This window comes from Bos taurus, chromosome 15, assembly GCF_002263795.3.
Source record: "Bos taurus isolate L1 Dominette 01449 registration number 42190680 breed Hereford chromosome 15, ARS-UCD2.0, whole genome shotgun sequence".
Classification (NCBI taxonomy): Eukaryota; Metazoa; Chordata; class Mammalia; order Artiodactyla; family Bovidae; genus Bos; species Bos taurus.
The window spans coordinates 66,740,663-66,762,120 of record NC_037342.1 but is presented as its reverse complement, the minus strand read 5'-3'; the positions used below and the strand labels follow the sequence as shown (position 1 = coordinate 66,762,120).

The 21,458-nt window shown below is 44.9% G+C and overlaps 1 protein-coding gene across 1 annotated transcript; it reads left to right on the top strand.

The window, feature by feature from the left end:
• Window positions 1-6,453: 6,453 nt before the first annotated feature.
• Window positions 6,454-19,479, top strand: COMMD9 (COMM domain containing 9). The gene is given in 6 exon segments (NM_001038520.2): window positions 6,454-6,521; window positions 12,951-13,076; window positions 14,499-14,638; window positions 16,215-16,249; window positions 17,082-17,185; window positions 18,690-19,479. Coding segments are annotated over 6 exon segments (597 nt in total). The 5' UTR covers window positions 6,454-6,470; the 3' UTR covers window positions 18,831-19,479.
• The last annotated feature ends 1,979 nt before the right edge of the window (window positions 19,480-21,458 follow it).

Here is a 21,458-nt window from a genome sequence, read left to right as displayed (position 1 = left end):
GAGAAACGCTGGGCTGGAAGAAACACAAGCTGGAATCATGATTGCCGGGAGAAATATCGATAACCTCAGATATGCAGATGACACCATCCTTATGGCAGAAAGTGAAGAGGAACTAAAAAGCCTCTTGATGAAAGTGAAAGAGGAGAGTGAAAAAGTTGGCTTAAAGCTCAACATTCAGAAAACGAAGATCATGGCATCTGGTCCCATCACTTCATGGGAAATAGATGGGGACGCAGTGGAAACAGTGTCAGACTTTATTTTGGGGGGCTCCAAAATCACTGCAGATGGTGACTGCAGCCATGAAATTAAAAGACGCTTACTCCTTGGAAGAAAAGTTATGACCAACCTAGATAGCATATTCAAAAGCAGAGACATTACTTTGCCAACAAAGGTCCATCTAGTCAAGGCTATGGTTTTTCCTGTGGTCATGTCTGGATGTGAGAGTTGGACTATAAAGAAAGCTGAGCACAGAATCAATGCTTTTGAACTGTGGTGTTGGAGAAGACTCTTGAGAGTCCCTTGGACTGCAAGGAGATCCAACCAGTCCATTCTGAAGAAGATCAGCCCTGGGATTTCTTTGGAAGGAATGATGCTAAAGCTGAAACTCCAGTACTTTGGCCACCTCATGTGAAGAGTTGACTCATTGGAAAAGACTCTGATGCTGGGAGGGATTGGGGACAGGAGGAGAAGGGGACGACAGAGGATGAGATGGCTGGATGGCATCACTGACTCGATGGATGTGAGTCTGAGTGAACTCCGGGAGTTGGTGATGGACAGGGATGCCTGGCGTGCTGCGATTCATGGGGTCGAGAAGAGTTGGACAAGACTGAGCGACTGAACTGAACTGAACTGAACTCATAGATTATGAGGGTTCTTTTTTTTCCCCCTCTCTGATCCTCAGTTTTACCACCTGTAAGCTGAGATCATCCTTGGATTACCATGGAGATTAAATGAGTTAATAGGATCTCAGTTGTAAAGAATCCACCTGTCAATGCAGGAAATGCAGGAGATGCAGGAGACACGGGTTCGATCCCTGGGTCAGGAATATCCCCTGGAGAAGGAAAGGGCAACCCACTCTGGTATCATTGCCTGGAAAATTCCATGGACAGAAGAGCCTGGCAGGTTACAGTCCATGGGGTTGCAAAGAGTCGGACATGACTGAGCAATTAAACAATAACAATATAAAATTCATGAAACATTACTTGGCCTATAAAAATTGCTTAAGAAGCAGGAACGACAAGTTAGATGCTCACATTACACCTGGGATTTGCTTAGACTCACAAGAAGGCATGAGGATGGCTGGAATCCCAGGTGCTCACGATGGCTTCAGTTTGCCCCATTAGGTCCCTCAGGGAAGTTGGGCGCCAATAAATACCCTCAGGGATGAGGCAGGTGGCCAGCTGCGACACGACAGGGAGCAGCTGGGACAGTGGGATTCCAGCTCCCAAGCCAGGATACAGAGGCAGCCAGGGCTCAGCTCCGGGCGACCGCTGCAACATGCCAAGGTGGCAACAGCGAGGCCACGCCTGTCAGTTTCAAAACAATAGAGAAACCTGGGCTTTTATGTCGGATTTCCCAATTTTGACACGTTTCCTGAGAAATTGCTAGTGCAAAGTCAGCCTCAAATCATGTACCTTGTGATGCTTGGTCTGGCCACAGACGTCATTTTCCACACCAGGCCACGCCTGTCGTTTTCAAGTCTCCTGCCCCCCGTTTGCCAGCAGATTCCCTGTCTGCTGATCAGGCCACCTCAAACCCACTCTCTGACTTGGAATAGGTGGCCTAAGATCACAAAAGATGAGCAGCCCTGTCTCAGACCATGACATGGGGGTGAGGAAGAGGTCAGCCAGTGAGATGAGGGGGCTCTCCCCAAAGGACTGCAGTCCCTTCGCCTAATCCATCTCCTGCAGGCACTCCCCTGATAAAGCCTGGACTTGGTGGTGGGACCAAAGGGCAGACTGAGGGCTCATGCCCCTGTAATCTCCATCAATCACCTCAAATGAACATAAGTAGTCTAAGTGACCAAAAGTGCTTGGTAGGCAAAAGCAACTTCAAAACAAGATTGCTCATAATGAGATACCACTTCGCACCCACTAGGATGGTTACCATCAAAGAGACAGATAATAACAAGCATTGGGGAGGATGTGGGAAACTGGAACCCGCAGACATTGCTGATGGGAATGTAAAATGGTGCAACCACGATGGGAAACAGTCTGGCAATTCTTCAGAAAAGTTAAACACAGAGTTACCATATGACCCAGCAATTTCACTCCTGGGTATATACTCCCAGAGGAATGAAAACATAAAGTTACACAGAAGCTTGTTTGAGAGTGTTCACAGCAGCATTATTCACGATGGCCAAAGGCAGAAGCAACCCAAACATCCATCCAATGGTGAATGGAAGAGCAAAATGTCGCGTATCCACACAATGGAAATTATTCAACAGTCAAAAGGAATGAAGTGCTGAAACAGGCCATCAAAACATTAGGACATCCCATGAAAAAACATTAGGCTGAGTGGAAGCTAATTAAAAGACCACATTTCATAAGATTTCATTTATATGAAAAGTCTAGAATAGGCAAATCTATAGATACAGAAAGGAGATTAGAGGTTGCCTAGGGCTCGGTGTGATGAAGAGAGTTGGCAGAATGATAGCTAAAGGGTATAGTTTTTCTTTTGGGAGTGATAAAATATGTTCTAAAATTGGCTGTGGTGATGGTTACATAACACTAAAATCCATTGAATTGTTATACTCTAAGTGGGTAAATTGTATACAAGACTAATATCTCAATAAAGCTGTTACAAAAAAAAAAAAAACCCTCAAAACTAAGATTGCTGCCTTTAATTACCTTCTTTTTTCTTTTTTTAAGTTTTTTTTTTTTTCTGACGTGGATCATTTTTAAAGCCTTTATTGAATTTGTTATAATATTGCTTCTGTTGTTTATGTTCTGGTTTTTTGGCCATGAGGCATGTGGGATCTTAGCTCTTCAACCAGGGATCAAACCCACACCGTCTGCATTGGAAGGAAAAGCCTTAACCACCGCAAAAGAATCCCCTTAATTGCTGTTTCTTAGTCACTAAATTGTGTCCAACTCTTTTGTGACTCCATGGATAGTAGCCCAGCATACTCCTCTGTCCATGGGATTTCCCAGGCAAGAATACTGGAGTGGGTTGCATTTCCTTCTCCTGGGATCTTAATTACCTTCTATTAAAAAGAAACTATCCATATCACTCTCTTCACTGCAGCCACACTGGAGAAGACAGGTCAAGAGCTCTCAAAGGGTGGTTTTCCTCAAAAGCGCAGGGCTCAAACAAGGGTAACCAACTAGCCTGGTTTGCCTGAAACCGTCCAGTGTTAGCAAGAAAGTCTGGTGTCCCAAACAGAGATGGTTGATGATCCTAATGCTCACTCTTTCCCAGAGCACAGGAATGTTCTGCCTTCAGTGCAGCCAATGGCTAGAACTAAGTCTCCATATAAATAATCCTTCCCCATTTTGGGTGTAAGTCATCCTTAGTCAATGACCCTTTTGACCCTCTAATGGTCAGAAGGTATTTTTAAAAAATTATTCTTGCTCCTAATTTACAGATGAAGAAACTGAGGTTCAGTGATGAAATAACCAGCCAGAAGCCTACAGGAGCCAGAAATTGAACCTGGGTCTTTTTCCAAAACCCAGGTCTCCCCTTCCACTCATCATCTTGTCTCTTACCATACCACTGGGTTGAGTGTCCAGGAACACTGTCAGATTGTCCTTGGCCCCTGGGGAAGGTAGTCAGACATCCAGAGAGAAGAAGCATGAGCTTTCAGCGACAGGAAGACGAGGAGACAGCACAGACTCTGGAGCTAAAATGCTCAAGTTTGGGCTTTGCCAAAATTTTAGTTGTGTGAACTTGGACAAGTTAACTTGACTTCTCTGTGCCTCAGTTCCCCCTTATGTAAAATGATAAAAATTATAGTACTCTGTGTGTGTGTGTGTGTGTATCACATCAGATTGATATAGGAAGTAAATAAACCAAGAAGTGTGAAATGATTAGAATGGAGCGTGGCACATGTATTAAGTAAATCTATTTAATACATTTATTTAATAATACAAATTTACATTTATTAAATAAATTGGTGTCATTAAGTAAATGAAAGCAAGCACAGATCCATATACCCAGTACTGGAAAGAAGTCAGACTAGGTTTAACAAAAACCAGAGGGCGAGACCAAATCATGCAAGTAAACTCTAACGTTCGTTCTGCTGCTTCCCATGTAAATGTTCATGGCTGAGAAACTGCTGGAAACTGTTCAGGCCATAGACACACCTTTAGCTGCAACATGGCAGTGGCAGTGTGGGCAGTCCTGGCAAAATGGGATGATCTGATGCAGGGTTGCAGGCCCTGCCTGGCACTGACTAAGCCCAGGATTCCCCTCGCAGCATGCCGGCCCACAAGGGCAAGGAGAACTGTTAGGTGGCTACTTCCACTGGGGCAAGTGGGTGTGATCAACATCATTTTTTGATCAACATCAGCTTTAGCTGAAGTTCAAGAGGCCCAGAGAAGTTCAAGAACTTGTTCAAGGTAAGTTAACAACATGGAGAGTTCGGATTCAACCTTAGGTTAAATTCTAAAGCCCCTATGCTTTTCTGCCTCCAAGGAATAGTTGTTATTGCTATGTAACAAATTACCTCAAAGCTTAGCAGCTTAAAATCACAAACATTCATAAGGCCAGAGATCCAGGAGTGGTTTAGCTAGGCAGTTCTGGCTCAGAATCTCTTGTGAGGTTGTAGTCAAGGTATTGGCCGTGGCCACTGTCATCTCAATGCTCTACCAGGGCTAAGAATCTGCTTCCAAGCTCGGTCATGAGGCTGTTGGCAGGCTTTTTAGTTTCTGGCTGGCTATTGGTCAGAGGCTTCAGTTTTTCCCCAGCCTTCAAGATGGCTCTCAATGACTCCTGCTCCCTGGTATTCACACCCTTGTGAAGTCCCCTCTCACATGGCGCCACTTTAGTCTGTGTGACCAGTAGCAGGTGTCAGAAGTGATGATATGTCACATCTAAGATTATTTGTGAACTAACTTTTAGTTAACTTAGTTTAAACTAAGGTTAGTTATAAACTACACAGCTTCTCAGTACTCTTTTTTTTTTTTTTTGGTCTGATTTCTTTTTGCTGAATCTTTTGGTCCCAGGAAAACAAGCTGTCATGATATGAAAAGTTCTCTGGAGAGATTTGTGTGAAGAGGCGGGAAAAAGTAGAAGGCAGAAAAACTAATGACCAATTTCTGGATTCATAGTTAGACATTCTTTCTCTGGCTTAAATTCATCAGAACCTGTTTTGAGCCAGATTTCATGAAGGAACTGGGGACGGAAAAAGAAAGACAACTAGATAGGAAAGATGTATAAGGGAACTGTCAGAGGTTGGGGGATGGAGGGCAGAGGAGGTAGGTAGTTCCTTCAAAACCAAGTTCCAGGACTTTACAATTTGAATCTGTTCCAAGATGGGATCTAATCACTGGGCAAATCAAAGAGTCCAGTACTGTCCACCCAAAATCATCCTTACATTTGTTCCAATTATTTTGTTAAATCAATGAATTAAATCATTTCCATGAACCACACCTCCCATCCCGGCTATAGGTGTCATTGGAACCTAGTTAGGTAATATCTTTCACTGGATTCCCTTTCTACTCCTTCTCCCTAAAACTTCCCCAGCTGCTTATCAGAATGGATCTCCTCCAGGACTAGGAAAAGTCATCAACACCTCATTTGGATAAGGTTAATACTACCAGCTCCTACCTACCCCAGGGACAAAAAGGAAACTGTACACATGAAAGCAATCTTCGAGACAGGTGGGGTGGGGGTTGGGGGGTACATTCCAAGAATTTGTAATTACGTGCACAGCCACATTTTAATTCCGAGCGGCCAGGTACGATAATCACTCCAGAACAGCTACGATTCCAAGGAGCTCCTCAATCAGCCAGCCCATCCACACGAGCCGAGAAAATCAGTTTTCCCGGAACCTGGCGAGTAGATAAAGTTAAGTGGCTCAGTAGTGTCCGACTCTTTGCGACCCCATGGACTGTAGCCTATCAGGCTCCTCTCTCCATGGGATTTTCTGGGCAAGAGTACCGGAGTGGGTTGCCATTTCCTGCTCCAGGTATCTTCTCGACCTAGGAATCGAACCCGGGCCTCCCGCATTGTAGGCAGACGCTTTCAGCGCCTGAGCCACCAGGGAAGCCAATTTTCTCCCCTGAAAACCATCCAGCGCCTGCGTCCTGCAAATCCCACGGTCCTCGAGTCCTCCGGCTTGAGCAGTCCCGCCTGCGCGCCCTGCTCGGCGCCTCCCCGCCCTGCTCCACGCCTCCCCACCCCCTCGCTCCGCAACTCAGGCCGCTCCCGCCACCCAGAAGGACTACCACTCCCGGTACGCCCTGCGCGGCTATCGGAGCCACGTGACCGCGCTTCTACGCCTACCTCGGTCACGTGACTCGGGGAAGATGGCCGCGCTGACGGCGGAGAACTTTGCAGCTCTCCAGAGCCTGCTGAAGGTAAATGGGAGGGCTGGGGCCAGCGCAAGACGGGCCTTTGTCTCCAAGACTTTGGACAGAGCAGGAGTTGAGAATAAACCAACCCTGATTTGGAGCCACGACTCTGCCACTGCCTCTCACTGTGACCCCTGGCAGGTGGTCGCGCCTTTCCGAGCTTTTTAATAGTAGAAACAAAATTAGCATCGCTTTGACAGGATAGTGGGGAAAACAAGACAATGGACTTGAAGGTGGTGTACGAAGGTGCCCTACTAAAAGTCTCTGGGGCTGGCTTTTGGGATTGGTGCATTGGGGTAGTAATCGCTAGATCCGCCTTACCAGTTCCCCACGCACTTTAATTTTGAGATCTTGATTAACAGTCAGTTGAGAGAAAACAAACAAAAAAAAAAACACCCTATACAGAGAGATCCTATTTGCCATTACCCAGTTTCCCCCAGTGGTAACATTTTGGAAACCTATGGTATGATACTACAAGGAGGATATTGACATTGATAGTCAAGATGCAGAACATTTTCCATCACCACAGGGTTTTTCATGTTCCCCTTATAGAGCTACACCTACTTGCCCTCAGCCTTCACTCCCTCTCTAAACTCTGGCTAATTTGTTCACTAATTTGTTCTTCATTTCTATAATTTTCTCATTTCAAGTATGTTCTATAAAGGAAATAATACAATATACAACCTTTGGGGACTGGCTTTGTTCTCTGAGCCCAGTTTTCTGGAGATTGATCCATGCCATATGTATCAATAATTCTTTCTTTTTTGTTGCTTAGTAGTATTCCATGGTATGACGTCGGCAGGGTTTTTTGCTATTACAAATAAAGCTGCTGTAAACACTTGTATACAGTTTTTTTGTATTGAGCACAAGTCTTTAGTTCTCTGAAACGAATGCCTAGGAGCACAATTCTGGATCTTTTAGTAGTTGCATGTTTTGGGTTTTTTGTTTTGTTTTTATGAAACTGCCAAAATTTCCAGAATGGCTATACCATTCACATTTGCAACAGCAGTGCATGAATGATCCAGTTTCTCCCCATCCTCACCAGCATTTATTGGCATCACTATATTCTATTTGAGCTATTCTGATAGGTGTGTTTTTCTATCTCATTGTGGTTTGAATTTTAATTTCTCTAATGGTTAATGATTTTGGACTTCTTTTCATGTGCCTACCATCTGTATCTCTTCAGAGAAATATCTGTTTATGTTTTTTGTTCATACTCTTAATTGCATTGTTTGCTTTTTACTTTTGAGTTTCTTTATATATTCGAGAGTGTGGTCCTTTGTCATATATATGTGTGGTTTGCACATATTCTTTCCTAGTGTATAGCTACAGAGAATTGGTGGCTCACCCAGCAGAAATGTATTGTCTTCCAGTTCTGGAGGCCAGAAGTATGAGATCAAGGTGTCAGTCAAATTGGTTCCTTCTAAGAATCCCAGGGTGGGCTGCCGTCTATGGGGTCGCACAGAGTCGGACATGACTGAAGTGACTAAGCAGCAGCAGCAGCAAGGGCTTTAAGGGATAGTTTGTTCCATGCTTCTTTCCTACCGTCTGTTGGTTTCTGATAATATTTAATTTTGTAGTCTCTGCATTCACCTTCACATGGAGTTCTCCCTGTTGGCATCTCTGTTTCTAAATTTCCCTTTTAAAGACAGCATCAGTCATACTGGCTTAGAGTTCACCCTGTGTTCCTTGGGGCTTCCCTAGTGGCTCAGATGGTAAACAATCTGCCTGCAAAATGGGAGACCTGGGTTCGATCCCTGGGTTGGGAAGATCCCCTGGAGGAGGACATGGACCCACTCCAGTATTCTTGCCTGGAGAATCCCCATGGACAGAAGAGCCTAGCAGCCTACTGTCCGTAGGATTGCACAGAGTAGGACATGACTGAAGCAACTTAGCAACTCAGCACGTGTATGACCTTATCTTCACTAGTTATATTTGCAGTATGCATGCATGCATGCAATCCTATTTCTAAATTAGATTGCATTCTGAGATCCTGGGAGTTATGACTTCAATAAGTGAATTTTAGGGGGACACAGTTCAGCTTGCAACAGAAGCTTTTGCAGAGCAAACGTTTTAATTTTGATGAAATACAGTTTTTTTAAAAAATTTCCTTATATGAACTGTGGGGTTTTTTAAAGAATTGTACTCTTGGTATAAATTCTCACAACTCTTTGTGAAGCCATAGCTCTTAAAAATTTCCCCTATTTTTTGCTTATAGTTTTATATATTCCATTTATATATCTTTTAACATTCAAGTCCATGACCAGTTTTGCCTTAATTTTGTATAAGGTGTGTGAGACACTTTGAGGTCCCCCCCCTGCTTTGGCCTATGAATATCCAGTCCTTGAAGTACCATTTGTTGAAAAGTCTATTTCCTTTGTTGGAATTGCTTTTGCAATTTTGTCAAGAATCAGTCAGGCATATTTGCATAGGTCTACTTCAGAGGTCTTTGGTTTGTTCCATTGATCTATTTGTTTATCCCTCTGAAAATACCATATATTCATGATTACCATAACTATATAATAAGTCTTAAAATCAGGCAGATGGATTCCTCCTACTTCATTCTTTATCAAAATTACTTTAGCTATTCTAATTGTTTTGCCTTTCTATATCAATTTTAGAATGATCTTGGATATATCTTTAAAAAAAAACTTGCTGAGATTTTCATAGGAATTGGGTTAAATCTGTTTATGATGTAGGAGCAAATTGACATCATTTTAATGTGTTGGATCTTCCAATCCATGATCATGGTGTGTCTCCCCATTGATTGAGATCTTTGATTTTTCTTATCTGTGCTGTGTAATTTTCAGCATACAAGTCCTGTACATGCTTTGTTAGATTGATTGCTAAGTATTTCTTCTTTTTTTTTTTTTTTTGAGCAGTTGCAAATGATATTGTACTTTTAATTCCAGTGTCCACATGTTCATTGCTAGTGTGTGGAAATACACCTGATTTTTCTATGTGTCTCTTGAATTTGCAAACTGCTGACCTCATTTATTCTAATAATTTTTTGTACATTTCTTTGGGCTTTCTCATAGACTGTCATGCTGTCTGCAAATAGGGACAGTTTTATTTCTTCCATTCTGATCTGCAAACCCTTTCTTTCTTCCCCTTGCCTTGTTTTAGTGGCTAGAATTTTCAGCACTATGTGGAGTAACAGTAGTGAGAGCAGACAGCTTTGTCCTGTTCCCGGCTTTAGTCTTTGATGGTTAAATATGCTGTCTCTAGGTTTTTTGGTAGATGCTCTAAATCAAGTTATGGAAGTTCCCCTTTATTCCTAATTTTATGAGAGTTTCCATCAAGAATGGATGTTGAATTTTATCTCCTGCTATTTCTACATTGATTGATATCCTGTGATTTTCTTCTTGAGCCTGTTAATATGATGGACTACATAGATTTTCAAATACTGAACTGACCTAGCTAGCATCCCTGGAGTAAATTCGACCTGGTTATAGTGAATAATGCTTTTTATATATTGCTAAATTCTATTTGCTAGTATTTTGTTAAGGATCTTTGCATCTCTTTTAATGAGGGATATTGGTCTATTGTTTGGTTGGTTTTACATATATTCTCTGTCTGATTTTGGTATCAGAGTAATGCTACCTTTGTCAAATGAATTGGGAAATGTTTCCTCCTTTTCTGTTTTCTAGAAAAAGATTATGTAGAATTAGTTAATTCTTTCTTCAAATGTTTGTTAGAATTCTCCGGTGAAACCATCTGAGTCTGGCAATTTCTTTTCTAGGGGTTTTAAAATGACAAATACAGTTGCCTTAATAGTTACAAGACTGTTCAAGTTTTCAATTTTATATTGAGAGAGTTGTGGTAGTTTGTGTTTTTTTGAGAAATTGATCCATTTCATTTAAACTGTCAAATTTACGTGTGTATAGTTGTTTGTATTTAGTTATTCTCTTATTTTCTTTTTGAAATCTGCAGGGTCTGTAGTGATATGCCCTACTGCCTTCCTGATAATGGTAATTAGTGTTCCCTTTCTTTTTAACTTTGTCAGTCTTGCTAAAAGTTTGTTAATTTTTTTAAAATTAATTTATTTAATTTAGTTAATTAATTTTTTAAAGTTTGATATTTTCAAAGAACCAGGTTTTTGTTCCATCACTTCCTCTTTTTTCCTGTTTTCCTTTTTTTTTGGTGTCTGCTCTTTGTTATTTCCTTTCTTCTTCCTTTAGGTTTATTATGCTCATGTTTTCTAGGTCCTTGAGATGAGAGCTTGGGTTATTTTTTTGAGATTTTTCCTCTTTTCTAATGTATGTATTCTGTGCTGTAAATTTCTCTCTCAGCACCATCTTGGCTGTATCCCCAAAATTGGGGTGTTGTATTTCATTTTCGTTTATTCACTTGAATAAATGAAATAAGTTATTTCATATATTTTTAAGCTTTCCCTTGAGACTGTCCCTTTAGTCTGTGGATTATTGTTTCCAAATGTTTGGACACATTTCTTTGATCTTTCTTATTGATTGCTAGTTTGACTCTTGTGTTGGTTGACAGCACTCTCTGTATGATTTCAGTTCTTTTGAATTCATTAGGGTTTGTTTTTTGGCTCAGAATATCATCTCTCTTGGTACCTGTTCAGTGAGCTTTTGAAAAGAGTGTGTATCCTGTTGTTACTGGGTGGTGTTCCATAAATGTCAATTAGGTTGATTGATGGTGTTGCAGAGTTCTTCTGTATCCTTGTTGAATCTGGTCCAGTTGTTGTATCAATTGTTGAAAGAGGGGTGTTAAGGAGTCCAGCTGTATTTATGGATTTGTCGATTTCTCCTTTCACTTCTGTTTTTACTTCCCATATGTAGTAGCTCTCTTGCTGAGTGCTTACACTCAGGATGTCTTCTTGGTGAACAGAACTTTTTATCGTTATTTAATGTCCCTCTCTGTCTCTGGTAATTTTCTCTGCTGTGAAGTCTGCTTTATCTGATGGTCATGTAGCCACCTTGCTTTCCTGATTGTTTGCATGATCTCCTTTTCCATTCTTTTACTTTTAATCTGCTTCTGCCATTATATTTGAAGGGAGTTCCTTGTAGACAGCATTTAACTGATCACATTTCTTAAACTAGGGGTCCCCAACCTTTTTGGGACCAGGGACCATTTTTGTGGAAGACAGTTTTTCCACAGACTGGGTTGGGGGCTATGGTTTTGGTGTGTACATACATTACATTTATTGTGTACTTTATTTCTGTTATTATTATATCACCTCCACCTCAGATCATCAGGTATTAGATCCTGGAGGTTGGGGACCCCTGTTTTAACCCACTTAGTCTTTATTTTTTGTTTCTTTAATTTTTCTGCCTTTCTGTGGGTTGTTTGACCAGTTGACTATTTGGGGGAATTCCATTTTGATTTATCTATAGTGCTTTAAAATGTAATTCTGTTTATAACTCTTATACTGCTAATTCAACTTATTACATTTATTTACATAATATCACAATCTCAGAGGCAATATCAGTATCATCATTTTACCAGGTAGAGTGAAGTAGTCCCTTATGTATGATATAGTTATCTTAAATACTTCCTCTACATACAGTTCGGGCCACATCGCACAGTGGCTTTTCTTTTTTGCTCATATGTCCCAGACTGAGCTGAAGAAGAGGGCCACCCAGGAGCCCAGTGGGTGAAAACAAAGAAACTCCAGCAAATACTTGCTTCCTCTTATTGAAGACCAAGAAAGGGATAGCTTGGGAAGAGAGAAAACTGTTAGGTAGCAACTGTTTACTCCACCAAAGCACCACAGGAAAAACTGTGGCCCCGCTGCCCACTGTGTCAGCAAAGGCTGGGGGGCACAGACTCCCGCCGTGTGAGGCTGCGACACCGTGTTTCAGCAGCCCCGGCAGCTGGCGTCAGAGAAAGCCAAGTAGGGAGCTGGACTCCCATCCCCACCGGCAGCTTCCACCACCCCTGGCATGAGTGGAGACTACACGGAGCCAGAACTTCCACCTCTGTGCTGTGGCAGCAAGGAGCCCCCACGTTAGAGTGTCAGCAGGAACCAATAGGGGAGCTGGGCTTTCATCTCCATTCAGTAGTCATGAAGCCGCATCCTCCCCCCCAACACACACACACACACACACTCCCCGTGCTACCTGAGCAGTGAAAGAGAAAGCCAGCTAAAACAGAAGATTTAAACAAGGTCCGCGGTCTCAGGACATAATATGACCGTGTCATTCCTTGGTCATGAGGTCCCTAGAAGGTCTGCCTTCTCTCCGTTTTCAGCATTATCTTACATTTCTGTAAAGTGCCTGGGGAGTTTAGCCGTGTTTAGCAGGAAAAATAAGAAAAAGTACATCTGCATCATCTTCCCAGAAATGGAAGTGTCCTATGCCCCTCTTAGGTGTTACGCCTTAACCGAGACTGTATTATGTTCTTAAGAAATGTATTTTCAGAGTCTGAGTTTGTTTCTTGTTTTGTCTTTTTCCATCTGGAATTAATTTATAGGCCTCCTCGAAAGATGTTGTCAGACAGCTGTGCCAAGAGAGCTTTTCCAGTTCAGCCCTTGGCTCCAAGAATCTCTTGGATGTTACGTGTTCCAGCTTGTCCGTGACCCAGGAGGAGGCAGAACAAGTAAGTGTGGTCAGAAATGACCTCTGGCCACTGGCTTCTCAGCTCATCAGTCTCTTCATTGACGTCCCAGCCACCGCCACGTCCAAGGGAATTTTTCCCCTGAATTGTCTGTTGACATTACAGATGGGTTTTTTTTAATGTTAGGGAAGTTAGTGGGAACCTGCTGTGTATCACAGGGAGCTCAGCTCTGTGCTCTAGAGGCACCCCTGTAGGATGAGGGGATGAGAGGGAGACCCAAGAGGGAGGGGATATATGTATACTTAGAGCTGATACACTTTGGTGTGGTTTAGTTGCTAAGTTGTGTCCATCTCCTGTGACCCTGTGGACTGTAGCCTGCCAGGCTCCTCTGTCCATGGGGATTCTCTAGGCAAGAATACTGGAGTGGGCTGCCATTTCCTTCTCCTGATACCCTCTGTTGTGCAACAGAATCTAACACAGTATTGTAAAGCACCTATGCCCTCCGCCCCCCAAAAAAGCTGTTGTCATTGAACCTTCACATCGATACGATAAATGAGGCATGGATGGGAAGATGATAGCCACAATCAGAGCTCTTGACCATTTCATTTTCAGATTTGTTACCTAGACGGTGTGCACGAAAGCCACACTTGTGCTTTTCTGAGCTGAGCCACCTCCCATGGCATCTGAGAAAGCCCTAAGGCAGAGAAAATTACCTCTGGGGCATCTTGTTAGGTTCAGCTAAGCAGTGTGATACTCACAAGATGAGGACAGGCCGCACTTGGCTACGCATGCACTTGGAATGACCCGGGGTAGAACCTGGACGATGTCTTAGCAGGGCAGCATCAGCCACTCCTTCCACAGGGGGCTCTTTGCTCTCCTCACCCTCCCTGGTGACAGCTAGGGGGTAAGGAGGTGACATTCCAGCTACTCTGGATGAAAACCCAAAACTCCCCCACAGCCAGTACCACTGCAGTAAGCACAGCTTCGGGTGCTGGCAGGGACGGTGTGGCCACACTCAGGGAAGCCCAAAATGTGGGCTCTGGTGTCTCCACAGGCCTCCTGTCCAGCAGCAGGGACCAGTGCAGCGTTGCCTAGTAACACAGCTGACTTGCTGCTGCGCTGACATTACCAGGGGAACAGGCTAGAAAGTTAGCTTAAGGTCAGAGTGCGTGCACCAGGAAAAAAACGGGCTTTATTAGCCCTTTGCCCGCCAGCAGAGAGACTTTCTGGCAGGTTGATAGCATGCTTGGTCGGGCAGCTGCATGTCCTCTAAGCAACAGGTGGACTTGGAGGCGGGCCGAGGCACATGGGCATCAGCGGCTGGGCCCCCAGGGCCTCTGGACTTCTGAGGCCCAGCGTGAGTGACAGTGGCAGCGTGCGGCAGGCCCTCTTCCCAGCAGGGGACGGCGCCCTGTGCCCTGTGCCAGTGCCCCTCACCGCCCAGGCTCCCCGTCTTCCCCGCAGCTGCTCCAAGCCCTGCACCGCCTCACCAGGCTGGCCGTGTTCCGTGACCTCTCCTCCGCCGAGGCGATTCTGGCACTCTTTCCTGAAAATTTCCACCAAAACCTCAAAAACCTGCTGACAAAAATCATCCTGGAACACGTGTAAGTGCTCATTTCTTGAGAGTTTCTTATAATGCTGGTATGTTTCAATTTCTCTTCTAGATAAAATATGCTCATTCTTGAAAGGCAGGCACAGGTCAGCAAAAAAGAAGAAAACCATTAAATCCACCCCCCAGAGGGTTAGCAGTGTTCACTCCGTAACAGAAAACCTTTTTTGAGGGATGTACTTTTTCCATTTACACAGAGAGAGAGGGATTTGGGTTTTGCTTTTGTATTTAACACAGTGATGTCGTGCCGATTTATAACTTGCTTGTTTTCAGTTCACAGTATTAATGTGAATGATATTCCAGGGTGATAAGTATTTACCTTCAGTATTATTTTTAATGGCTAACTGTATTTCATTATATGAAGAAATTATGTATAATTTAGTTAATAGATACCCTAGTGTTAGACATTTAGGCTGTTGGCAGTTTTCACTTCAGTGAACACTTTCTTGGGGAACCTTTGCCCACATTGTGCTTAACTATTTCCTTGCTGGTAAATGGTGATATTGACGTTTGGCTTTTTATTATCCAGTCAGCAATTGGGAAGACTGCCCCAACTATTTCTCCATCAGTAAGACGTGGGCGTGCCACTCTCCCCACCATCACCTGCACTGGGGGAATGTTTTTTTTTACTTCCGAGTTTTACAAATGGCACACGATACCTCATTTCAATTCATGTATCTGTGCTCCTGGGTTTCCCAGGTGGTGCTGGTGTTACAGAGCACACCTGCCAGTTCAGGAAACACAAGAGACCCGAGTTCGATCCCTGGGTCAGGAAGATCCCCTCGAGGAGGGCACGGCAGCCCACTCCAGCATTCTCGCCTGGAGAATCCAGTGGACAGAGGAGCCTGGCGAGTTACAGTCCACAGGGTTGCAAAGAGTTGGGCATGACTGAAGTGCCGTAGCATGCTCGCATGAGTCTTTGGTACTAGTGATGTCAAATATCTTTTTCACGTTATTGGTCATTTTTATTTCTTTTGTGAATTATCTGTACATTTTCTACCTGGGAAAATCCTTTTCAGTACATATAGTTTAAGCAGAACTGATTAACTGCTGGTTAGCAGCAGGCTTGAACAGATCTCTGTGATAATCACAACGGATAACGCTTACTTACCAAGGGTTTTGCTGCTTATGTGGAAACCTTCTCATGGGTAGCCGCGTTTCACTCGGACTCTGCACCTCGCCGTGGCGGGGTTTGCTGTAGCGTTAGGTCTGTTTGGGTGTGTTTTATGTAAGGTGCCAGGTGTGTAGGAGATGCCTAGTGACAAAGGATGAGTTGACCTTTTCTGTATTGTCTCTGAGAACAGCAGTACAATGTGATTACAGGGCATTTAGCCTTCTCTTGTTTTTCCTAAGCTGAAAACTGAACAGCTGTGGCCTCTACATCACTCGATTCTGTAAAACAAACAGCTGCTGCTTGGAAGGGGGCATTTCTGTGGTCCTCTCCTGTCAGGAGGGGATTGTAGGTTTGAAGATCCCCGAAGGAGCGGAGGCCCAGGCCCACGGGCCTCATTATCGGAAGACCCACTTGGCATCCCTTTTGCATTCTGTTTTTCTCATCTTTCCCTAAACAGATCTGCTTGGAGAGCTGAAGCCCAAGTGAATCAGAGTGAGTACCAAGGAACCTGCCTCTTTCCCCACGCCCCTTCCTCCCCAGCCCTAACCCTAAATCTGCTGGAGTTTTTAACTAAAACCAAAGTGAATCAACCCACTTAGTGGTTGTTCTGCATTTCTTTTTAATCCTACTTTTTAATATTGTTTCTGATTACAAGGCATGTTGTTAAAAAAAAAAAAACCAACTTTCTGTCCAAAGCAGAAAGTACTTAAAATGACTATGTTTCCATTAGAAAACAAATTAACGATAATTGAAATTATTGTGAAAGAGTGAATAAAACTGGGTGCTTGATAAATGGTCACTAAACTCGGTCACAGTGCTGCAGAACTTGGCCTGCATTAGCTCATTTAGTCCTCCCAGCAACCTTGTAAACGGGGTGGGGATCATCCCCATTTTACAGATGAGCAAACAGAGGCTCAGAGGTTAAACAGGAATATTGAAGCCAAGCCTGTGTGTCTCTCAAACAAAAGCTCTTTCTGCTGTTGGCAAAGCTACACATTTTCTAAGACTCAGGCCACGGCCTCATCTTCTCTACCTGTGTCATTCATTCCTCATTTTCCCTCGATGTCTGGAGGGCTAGGTGTTCAGGCAGAAGCCTGGAGGTGCTGTCCACCAGGAGTCCACACTATAATAAGTGCGGGGGCCACGAGCAGTGGTAAGGAAGGCCCAGGGCTTGCTGTGGGGTCTTGGGCCCCATCTCTCTGTCTCCCTCAGAGGCTTGCGGTGTGGCCTAAGGGCCTTACAAGTGTGCAGCCCTTAGAGCTGCCCGTCATAAAGGCTTGGTTACTCGGTGGTGCGAGGGCTGAGCGGAGCTGTATCCCCACAGTCTCTCTGCCGCGCCTGGTGGACCTGGACTGGAGGGTGGACATCAAAACCTCCTCAGACAGCATCAGCCGCATGGCCGTCCCCACCTGTTTGCTTCAGATGAAGGTATGTCCACCGTCATGCTCACTGGAAGGCAGGGGGCGGGGCACGAAGGATCTGTGTCCCACAGACCAGCGGAGATGCCAGTCTCCAACATCATAGGGTCTCTGTGTGTGTATTTAGTCGCTCAGTCATGTCCGACTCTTTGCAACCCTTTGGACAGTAGCCCTCCAGGCTCATTTGTCCATGGAATTTTACCAGGCAATAATACTGAAGTGGGTAGCCATTCCCTTCTCCAGGGGATCTTCCTGACCCACGGATCAAACTTGCATCTCCTGTGTCTCCTGCATTGCAGGCAGATTCTTTACCTGCTGAGCCATCAGGGAAGCCCCTAGCCCCATAAATTAAGAAGCTGTAGCACCCCTAAAGTGCAGAGTGTTTATTTAGAAAGTATACATGAATTAGCATAGTACAGTCATAATAAAACCTATACCAAAAGTAGAAATATTTTAAAATAAGACAGACATGAGATACAAATTTTAAAAATAATTTGTTGAACCTAAAGGTTACCTTCGACACTTAAACGGGAAGGTTTGGCTTTAATGATAGGAGCACGCACTCAAATTTCAAATTGTCTTCTTGATAAGTCTGGTATACTTGACTGAGTTCTTGTCCAAACTAAGGGGGCTGTCGCTGTCTGTACCATGCTGAGCAGGGGCTCCTGTTAGCAGTTGGAGAAGTGTCAGTTCTTCATTTGATTGTTCACATGCAGTTGCCTCAGTGGTGGTATCTTCACAGTTATTTTCAGGAATCTTGTTAAGTCACATACCTATTTTTAGGGTTTGTTTAGTTAAAACCTGGGCTTCCCTGGTGGCTCAGATGATAAAGAATCTGCCTGCAATGCAGAAGATCTGGGTTTGATCGCTGGGTCAGGAAGATCCCCTGGAGAAGGAACTGGCAACCCACTCCAGTATTCTTGCCTGGAAAATCCCACGGACAGAGGAGCCTGGTGGGCTATAGTCCATGGGGTCGCAAAGAGTTGAACACGACTGAGCGACTAACAGTTTCAGGTTTTTTTTTTTCAGGTTTTAGTTAAAACTAGATAAGGTAATGCTGTATTTAGTTAACCACCAGACAGCCAGAAACTCAACACTGGTGAGAAAATGAAACAGAGGGTGTCTCTGACAACTTAAGTTTTAACTATTAGTGTAAGACCTACTTAAAAAAAGATGCAGACACATGTAACTAGAGGCTGTAATGTTTTTCCTGCGTCCTGGCGGATTCTTACGTACCCGTGGAGCCCCGGCCTAAAGTGCCAGCATGCACCCAGGCGGTATTTTTCACTCAAGCGCTGAGTTGAGGGTGGGAGGGTGAGGGAGCCTGGGCTTCTCCGATTCCTGTTCGGAGCCCCTAAGATGGCTCCCGCCCTGCCCCCATCTGCTGGGTAACTCCAGGACTAGCACTCGTGACTCTGAGCAAAGAGCCTCTCCTCAGAGCTTCACCAGAACCAGGTAAGGCCTGCGGGTTGAAGAGAGGCAGCCTTGACTCTGGGGAAATGTTCTCTTCTCAGATCCAGGAAGATCCCAGTCTGTGTGGGGACAGGCCCTCCGTGTCGGCCGTCACTGTGGAGCTGAGTAAGGAGACGCTGGACACGATGTTAGACGGGCTGGGCCGCATCCGGGACCAGCTGTCCGCCGTGGCCAGCAAGTGAGGCGGCCCGCGGGCCCCAGCGCCCTGCCCACTGCCCCCCAGCACGTGGAGGCCCCTGCAGCGCCCACTGCAGGGGTGGGGGACCGGCACGGAAGGGGGCTGGCATCCAGAAGGCGCAGCAGCTGGATCGGGAGGAAGCAGCCGGGCCCCCACGCTCTTCTCCTCACTCGTCTTCCTTTTGCTCTCTCTGAAGCCAGTGGGCAGAAGCCACTGTCCCCACAAGGCTCCTGTGGGGGGGACTTTGTGACAGCTGTGGCAGGAGAGGGAGGGAGCGTTGGCTGGGTCAGCTGCCTCCGCCTGACTGAGTGGGATTCAGGCCCAGGTTGTGGTGCTCATCTTAGTACGTCCCTGTCCAGCGCTCACTCTGCTGGCTGAGCTCGCTTCTGCTCTGGAACACATGCAGGGAGTCAGGCAGGCGATGTGCACAGTTCTGCTCTGTCAGAGGAGCCAGACCGACCCCACAGGGCAGGGTCCCCGCAGTGTGCCCGTCTCCCTGAGCCCAGAGCCTCCCCAAGCCCTTCATCCCTGCTGGACCGTAGAAAGTGGGAATTCATTCCCTTCTTCGTGGAGCCAGTGCCCCTTCCTTGATGTAATGGGACCACTCGGGCTGAAGAAGTGGGAGTGACTGTAAATAAATACAGTTGTAAAACCTTTGTGATTCCAGTCGCTTTTGTAGCTTGTCCGTGGCTTGAGTTGTTACCTTGGACCAGTGCTGCCTCTCATTCGTAAAGATGCTCTCTCTGCACGTTGTCCTTCCTGGCTTATCTCATGACCATAGTGTGACCCGAAACCGGTCCTGTGAACTGGCCCACCTTCCGTATAGTCTGTCGCATAGAGCAAAAGCAGAGTTGACCTCAGCAGGTGCTTCTCACGAGAGCTGTGATGAACGCCCTCCTCAGGACTTCCCCGGTGGTCCACTAGCTAAGACTCCATGCTTCCGATGCAGGGGGCCTGGGTTTGATGCCTGGTCAGGGAACTAGATTCCACATGCTACAACTAGTACCCATTCCAGCCAAATAAATAGAAAAAAAAAGTACTCCTCAAGGAGTTTAACTGGGTGGAATTGTCACTGTCACATGCCTGACACGTCCCAGGGGCTCAGTGTAAGAGGTGCCCCTTATCCATATCACTCAGTATCAAGAGCCTGCAGCTTTCTCTGAGTGCTTTGCTCTGGCGACTTCTCGGGTGATGTGTGTGGATGGTGTGCTTGGGAAGATGGATGGAGGAGGTGGGGCCTCAGGTTAAGAGGATCCACTTGAGCTCAATTCCTGCCCACCCTGAGTTTTGACTTTTTTTTTTTTTTGTAATTGTAATAATAATTGCATCTGCTCTGTAGAATTTTTGTGAAGATTTAAGCGGTACAACGAACCTAAAAAGCACTTGGCGCTATTAGGACAAATGAGGGCTAGATACTGTTAGCTTTGGTTATTAATGGGATGGAGAGTAGAGAGCGCTCTATGCTCATTGTTTCATCTACTGTAATGGGGTTCGTATGACTATGAGCGACTGTCCTCTCTTTATCAACAACAAACTCCTCTCATCCAGGTAAAGTCACCTGCTAGTAAGTTGCCTCATCAGATCTTGGGCCCAGGTCTCTCTACCCCATAGGACTCTGCAAGGGGCTTAGAGTTCTGTGACTTTAGCTCCATTTGGAAAATACTAGAACTGAAGTAGAGATAAGAAATCTTCTGCCCCCGCTAGTGAAATATTAGGGAAGTCAAGAAAAAAAAATCCCCAGACTCCTTTCTGCCATTTCCCGGAAGCTGAGCTACCTTCTGTTAAAATGGCAGTTCTTAACCCATTTGGGGCTATAGCCATTGAGAACCTAATGAAAACCCTGAATCCTTTCTGTAGGAAATGAACACTAAATTTTTTATATTCAAGGACAAGTGTTCCTGGACCCTGGTGGCCAGCCCAGTATGTCCAGGTTGAGCACCCCTGGTCCCAGCCTCAGGTAGAGTTCAGACTTGTGACTTCATCCCTCTCTTTTTTCCTTCCACTCCCTGTGACCCATAGACAGAGATCCCCAAATAACCTGTTTGCTGGGTTTGCCATGGGGTTCCATTATAAATTTTTAATTTATTTATTTTAATTGGAGGCTAATTACTTTACAATATTGTAGTGGTTTTTGCCATACATTGACATGAATCAGCAAAAAATTGACTTGAAGCAGGAAGCCCGGCAGAGGTGTCTGGACAGCTGGACATTCCTTTAGCCAGATCCACCTGAACAAAACTGGGTGCGTGACAGTGAGAGCATTCAAGACATAACATTGAGGAACTTCCCTGGAGAACCAGCAGTTAAGTCTCTGCGCTTCCAATGCAGGGGATGTGGGTTCCATCCCTGATCAAGGATCTAAGATCCCACATGCCACGTGGTGCAGGCAAAAAATGATAAGTGTTTGCTACCCTTCGCTGCTCATGCTCATTTAAGGGGGTGGTTTTCCCATTTTAGCATGGACTGTTTGTAACTACCATATCAATGGTTGGCCTGACCCTATCTCAGAATAAACCTCCCAGCTCTCCATCAACGGAAGTTCCTTCATTGCTTGTCTGGTTTCCCAGTAGTACTAATGAGCAGTTACCTGCAGACTGTCCTTTCCTTAGGTTGCAGCAAGGTTTGGGTGTCC